This window comes from Vicia villosa, linkage group LG5 (genome assembly GCF_029867415.1).
Source record: "Vicia villosa cultivar HV-30 ecotype Madison, WI linkage group LG5, Vvil1.0, whole genome shotgun sequence".
In the NCBI taxonomy this organism is placed as follows: Eukaryota; Viridiplantae; Streptophyta; class Magnoliopsida; order Fabales; family Fabaceae; genus Vicia; species Vicia villosa.
The window spans coordinates 128,862,051-128,869,642 of NC_081184.1; the positions used below are offsets into that span (position 1 = coordinate 128,862,051).

The window sequence follows — 7,592 nt, forward strand, 5'->3', positions numbered from 1 at the left end:
AGACCATGCATCCTCAGTCACAATTGAGCATGCGTAGTGCAGGAGCGAGGGGATTAACATTCATCTCCCTAGACTCTAAATTTTGTTGATATGCTCCCTTAATTTGCATGAAAATTCAAAATTGTCATGTCCTAAAGGAGTAAACTTCCAATTAGCGACCGTACTCCATAAATTCGCAAGTTTGTCATGTAACTTTGATGCCTTCAATGAAATGCTACCTTTACTAGTGATTAATCTCACATGTAAATTATCCCTCCAGCCTTTGAGTCCTGCTCTATAAGCCTCTTTAGGTATCTTGTTTGAGAGACGGTTACTGTTGAGACAAGGCTTGCCAAAATTAGCAATCGGTATGTCACACACATTTTAAAGAGTATGTGCAAATGATTTCTCTTGTACTTGAGTTTGGGATATAGACAGAGGAATCATTCGAGAAAGAAGTGTTGAATATGGAATGTCTCCACGCCGATGACCGAAATCGAAAGAGCCCGTGTCGATTATATTTTCTTTCAAATCCTTGCAAAACATCCCAAAGAAACCTTGTTTAGTGCGAACACAATATCTCCGTCCTCTAAACTTGTTTCGACAATCCGAACAGTAAAAAAGTAACACTATGTCTCCCAAAGTTTTGTCAAAAAATTAACCAGATCTAACTGTTAACGAATTTAGAATCACTATGTTTGTGAAACTAATTAGAGAAAAACGGTAACCCCTTACCCCTAACCCTCGAGTTACTTTTTTTTCTCTCTTAAATCCTATTTTTCAACTCATTGTAATTAATGATTGCTTCTCCCTCACATTTGGTATTTTGTATCTAATTATATTAAAAACTACTAAAAATTATTTACAAAATAATATTATTATCGTTGTATTAAAATTTATTCTTTAGTTTATTGATATAAATCAATGAAGTTCTTCCATTATCCATAATAAAAAAATTTATTTTATGAAGCACTTGTCGCGGTGTTACGATTGGGCCTGGCGTGTATCCCATAATCATGAATTGAAATTTTGAAAAGGCCTAACAATACAATATTTTTTCAAGAATTTCTTTGTAAACATATATATATATATATATATATATATATATATATATATATATATATATATATATATATATATATATATATATATATATATATATATATATATATATATATAAGATGAAAAATACATCTAAAAATTATAAAATATTTTTCGGATATGCATATTCAGTTATCTCACAAAAATTTAGAATTTTAGTTAATTTGAATATACATATCTGAATTTATCCAAACAGAAATTTAAAATATTGATTAATTCAGATATGCATATCAAAATTAATTAAAATCCAATTTTTTTTCAAATTTTATTTTAAATATATATTTATTTATAATAGTTATAATTTAATTAAAGTGACTTATTATTAATAAATAATAACTTAAATACAAAAGATTATTATAAATAAGGAATAAAAAAATTAAATAAATTTTTGATTATATAATAATTTATTTGTCACAAATTAAAAAATTAATTATTTTTAAATGTCAACATTATGCATTAATTATAATGAAATTATTAACATTATAATTTTTAATTTATATTAACTTTTTTTAACTAATTTTATATAAAATTATTGTGTTGATTCACTTGATTTTAATTTTTTTAATAAATATTGGGTTATCGGATATCCATATCCAAAAAAACTTAACACTAAAAAATTGTAATATTTCTGATATGTCTAAAAAAAAATGTCTTCGAATGTGTATATCCGAAATATAAGAGTATTTTTAAGTTTTCACCGCGGATATGTGAAAAGACATATGAGTGGATTGCGTAGGAAATTTCTCTATTTTTTATCGATACAGTTACAGATTCCATCAAATTAATTGAATCTTATATAAATTTCATTAACACAAAAAAAAGTTAAGAGAATAGAGTATGTGTTTATCATTATTTCAAATACTCCATTTTTACCCGCACTTCCAAATGGAATCTTAAAGCATCTGTTTCCTGGAAACCTAGCAGCAATGTTTGCGTAAGTGGAGTATCAACCTTAACACCTAGGAAACGTTATCCGTTGACGCTTCTAGTTGAAGCAAATGAATGGTCACTATATATACCTAAGAACCCCAAACATCAATGTTCAACTATAAACTTAGACCATAGTGTCACTCTCTTTATGTGATCCTTACTAATATCAATACACAAAAATGTTTCGTTCATCTTTGTTTCCTAGAGTTCTCCTATGTAATTTTAGAATTAACTTTTTCTTCTCAATTTTATGGAACTATGTTTCACATTATATGAAATGTTGCATCATCACTCTTGCTAGTTATTATTACTCTAATGCTGAACCTGTGAAGGAGGGTTTGAATAACAATATTCAAAGTGGCGTGAAACTGTGCAAAGAAGAAATCATTGATGTGATGGAAAAGCTGGGATTAAGAGAGGAAATTGATGGGGTTGGTATAGCGGAATTTGGTGATGAGCAAGAGATTAGTAATATGTTTGAAAATGGGGTTAGTTTGGAAGAGGTGGAGGAAGCTTTCAATGTGTTTGATGAAAACAAAGATGGGTTCATTGAGGCTGTTGAGTTGCAAAGGGTTTTGGGTTGTTTGGGATTTGAGAGAGACTTTGTGGAATGTCAGAAAATGATTAATGCTGTTGATGAAAATGGAGATGAATTAATTGATCACTATGAGTTTGTGAAGTTGATGGAACAGAGTTTTAGTTGAATACTTTATTTTTTGGGCACTTGTTCATGTCTATTGTTATATGTATGTATATAGTGGTATTTTCTTAGGTATGATTTTTATGTCATTAGTGTAAGACAGCATAACATAAAATAAAAGTTCACTTATTGAGTTTGCTATCTAAATGTATTTGGTTATGCTTAAATAATTTAGACATTATAAAAGAAAAAATTTATTCAATGATGTCACAACTCACAAGTCTTTTTTATTGGCTAGTCAAATCTTTGACACATCCTATTTCCCAACCAAGACGGAAATAACTTAATGAGCTAGTTGAAATTAAGGCTCACAGAAAAGTGAATGAAAAATTAATTAGCTGGGATGTATGTTTAAAGAGATGTTAATGATAATGAGTGTCTTTAAGTAGGGTAAAGTACTAAGAGAAGTAAACTAGTAAGAAACAAGTGGATAAAATACTAAGAAGTAAATTAGTATAAAAAATGATGTATACTATTCGTTATGGTGATTAAATTAAGGGTTAATACCATTTTATCCCCTGTTATATAGGTTATTTCTGGTTTATCCCCTGTAAATTTTTTTTTTTGAAAAACAACCTTGCCATTTCAAAATACTAACTTTTTAGCCCCTAAAGTCAAAATCCGCAGGAAAATCTGCAGGTTTCTTATGGATTTTCCTACGGATTTTGACTTTAGGGGCTAAAAAGTTAGTATTTTGAAATGGCAAGGTTGTTTTTCAAAAAAAAAAATTTGCAGGGGGTAAACCAGAAATGACCTATATGGCAGGGGGGTAAAATGGTAATAACCCTTCAATTAATAACTTGTATTTTTAAGAAAAATTTTCTTTTAATAAATTATTTAACTAATGCTCTTGTTAAAGGGTATTTCTGTGATGATTTTGAGAATGAGGTGAAATGCATGTAAAGTGAAAAAAAAAAAGAGCAGTACTTTAAATGTTGTAATCGATTATGACGAGAGTTTAATTGGTTAAAACGTATGTAAAAAAGTTAAATAAGCTAAGAAAAAATAATTATGGAGTTGGTGCAATATGTTACACATTTGATGTGATCGGTTATTGCAACCGATGATGTAACCTGTTACCACTTTTATGGAATTGTTTTTGTTTCAGTTTTTTATCGGTTACTGATTTTGTGCAATCGATTACAAGTTCGAGAATTTAATATTTTTCAGTTATTTGATGTTGTAACTTGTTCCTTACTTCACTTGTAATTGTTTAAACACCTTGGAGGTATTATTATCAATGTTAATGAAAATATTTTCACCCTCTCTCTCTCTCTCATCAATCAAACCCTCCATTTTTAACAACCGTTTCCAAATTCTAACATTTGGCATCAAGAGTCTGATTCAATACACCAAACACCTAGTGTGCAACATGAATTATGTCTCCAATGAAAGAATCCCTACAAACCTACTTGTTCTTGATGTGAAGAATTACGACAAATAGTGCAAACAAATGAAAATGTTGTTTAGCTACCAAAGATGTTCTTGAAGTGATCAAGAACGGGGTGAATCCTCTTGTCGAATGTGCAACATATGCACAGTGAGCAACGCGTAAGGAAGAAATCAAGAAAGATTTTAAGGTACTATTTTTTATTGATCAATGTGCAGATGGTTACAACTTTGAGAAAGTTGGCAAGGCATGAGAAATCCTAGAAAAGGCATATGCAGATGTTGGCAAGGCAAAAGTGGTGAGTTTACAAACTCACAAAATATCACTTTAAATTAATTCAAATGAAGGAAAATGAGGCAATCAATGATTACGTGAGGAGAATTACTCGATTGGTGAACCAAATAAAATTATGAGGAGAAACTGTTATGGAGCATAGCATTGTTGCAAAAATCTTGCGTTCTTTGATGGCAAGATTTGATAATATTGTAGTGGCAATTGAGGAATCGAAGGATCTTGTGACAATGAGCAAAGAGGAGCTACAAAGCTCTCTTGAGGCTCATGAGCAAAATATTGAGGAGAGAAATAGTGACAAGGCAAAGGCAAAATGTAGAGGTAAAAGAGGAAAGATTAACAAAATCAAGATATAATGCTTTAATTGTCAAAAGTTCATCCATTTTGCAAGAAAGTGCAACGCAAACAAGAAATAACCTAAAAGGAATGAAGCCAAGGTTGCAATACAAGAGTTTGATGAAGAGAACATACTCTTTTTCATGATCACAGAAGGTGAATGCATCAACAGTAAGTTGTGGGACAACAACATCAACAATTTTAAGAATGCTGCAGAAACATGTTGTAACCGGTTACATAAAATCTGTAACCGGTTACAGGCAGAAGAAAACGTAACGGTGACCGTGAGAGAAGCAGTTCAGAGAAACGAGGAAGTTATTTGGACTCCGGTTATTCAACGCATATGACGGGGATGAAGGATTGATTAGTCAAAATCAATCGTGCCAAGAAGAACAAAGTGAAGTTCGCATATGACACCACTCTAACGGCCGATGGGATCAGTGATGTTTTGATCATAAGAAGGGATGGTGGACATTCATTGATTAAAGATGTATTTTACATTCAAGGAATCAAATGTAACCTTCATTTACCAATTTAGTTGCTTTCTTAGTTTAGTTTATTACTGCTTTTATTTTGTAGCGTAATGTATGTTTTGAGTCATTGCAAGTGTTGTCGAGTCTTTTATGTGTGGTTTTCTGCTTGTTATTAATTGCTTCCTGATACTTGAACCCCTGTGAAATTTTTGAAAGACTTTGAATTCGTAGCATGTTTAGAAAGTATATAGGCTATAAAAGAATGAGAGGCTAGGTTGAGGAGACTTGGGAAGGTTTTTGAAAAATTGGTATCGTCTCGACACCTCAAGCCTCCCAAATATAGAGATCAATTTGAGTACCCATTATGCCATAACCTTAAGTTCTTGCTTCTTGATTAATCATTGAGTAGTTTATATACATAGTCGACACCATCTAAAAATCACACACTAATTAGGTAGGTTGATGCAAATAAGTTAATGACCATGTGCTTAATAAATGAATAAAATGGGAATATACCTTCTAAGTTAGATGACCATCACCCGATTACTTAGTCCAACGGTAGTTGAACCTTAAAAAAAAAGCTTAATACCAAATTTTGCAAAAATATAATGAGATGATGATCATAATCACTAACAGAGTTTCCTACCATGTGTGTGAAAAGATAAAAGGCTTGATGTGATTACCCTGAATGAAAGAGGATGAAAAAAGTAAGAGAGTTAGGTTTTGGTATAATGGCATGACTCATATTGGTTTGTATAAGAGGGAGACTTTTGACCGCGAAATGCGGTATTGTATCTTTACGATATCCTTGGTGTGCTGTTAGTACCTATCAAAACGATTCTAGCCGAATCGGATTTTGTAGCCATGCATGAGTATTTGAGTGTTTCATTTTTATTTAAGTATGTATACTTTAATGCCGCGTTCACACTATTTTTACAAGCTAGATGACTTGCTTGACGAGAAGCAAAGGTTTGAGTGTAGGGGAGTTTGATAACATGAAAATGCATAGTATATTTTGACTCGATTCACATGCATTTTAGTGTCGATTTGTGTTTTTATTTTATTACGTGGATACTATATGTGAATTTCAAGTACTTGTTAATCAGAGACTTATGCGAGAAAAAATAGAGAAAAATGGCGAAAATGGGACCAAAATGACCCTTTGGTGCTGTCATAACAGAGCTGACGCTTGTCAGCCTCAAGACCAAGTGCCCATCAACCAAAGAAAAGGCATAATACAAAAATGCAAGGACCTAGCACTCACCAGCCCCTGCTGACACCCGCCAGCCCCGCGAATCCCAAATTCTATGTTTTGGAGTCATGACGAGCAGCCCGTCAGCCCCTGCTGATGCCCGTCAAGACGTATATTTCTAGATTTTGCCCACCATCTCAAATTTAGTCATTCCCACTTCCTGTTTTATCCATTATTTTACATATTATACAATAGTTATTTGTACGAATTTTAGCCATGAAAAGGACTTTAGAGATTAATTTTTAGGGATCCAAGCTTAGTATTGAATTTTAGGCAAAAAAAAGCACTTATTATAAAAGCACTTAATTTTTCACACTGGGGAATTAGTGCATATTTAGTGTTAGGTTTTGAGCAAAGCAGTCTCTCTGAATATTGTAGCTGATTTAATCTTGCCAAAATATCTTTTATGCATTTGGTGAAATTTTCCTATACCAAATTTAAGTCTCTGGTTGGAGCAGAATATTATTCTATTGCATATTTATTCCAGGTTACTTAATCTTTCTACTTCTACTTTACTGTGTTTTTTCTTTTACTATTTCATACCTTTTATTTAATATTTTATTTAGCATCAATATGAAAATGAGTATTAGTTACAGTAGTTGTCACATAATGGTCATGTCCGACTAAACTCTTAGAGTCTAGATTGTGAGTACCTTCGTACAGACGATGCTCGCATAAGGTCGTAAAAATTATGATGAAATTGGGATTGTTTTAGGGACTGATATTTAATATGTTTTTTTAATTAAAATGTTTACTACGAAATCATAACTTAGAGATATGAGTTTGATTCAAAAGAACAGAATCTGTATCCGAGTTAGATAAAAATCAGCTTTTAATTATAAGCACTCGAAAGCATCTTTTAATTAATTTGTAAAAATAACTATTTTCAAAAGGGGATTTTAAGAACATAAACAAACACTCGAAAGCGGTCGTTTATGTGATTAAAATCTGGTATTATATAATGCGAAAGCCGGTAATACCTTTAGCTTATTTTTCACTGTAAAATAAATTTTTGAATAATCATAAGTAGTTAATTTTCAAAAATAAAGTTTTGTAATTAAACAACGCTGAACACTCGAAAGAGGAGCATAAATTTTAGGCTAAAACCTGGTTCTGGTTATCTGAAAGCAAACAACTCCT

At 31.5% G+C, this 7,592-nt stretch overlaps 1 protein-coding gene across 1 annotated transcript; it reads left to right on the plus strand.

The window, feature by feature from the left end:
• The first annotated feature begins 2,158 nt into the window (after positions 1-2,158).
• Positions 2,159-2,771, plus strand: LOC131607308 (probable calcium-binding protein CML46). The gene has a single exon (XM_058879325.1). It carries the CDS (start codon positions 2,190-2,192, stop codon positions 2,712-2,714), a length of 525 nt encoding a protein of 174 aa, XP_058735308.1. The 5' UTR covers positions 2,159-2,189; the 3' UTR covers positions 2,715-2,771.
• Positions 2,772-7,592: the final 4,821 nt, after the last annotated feature.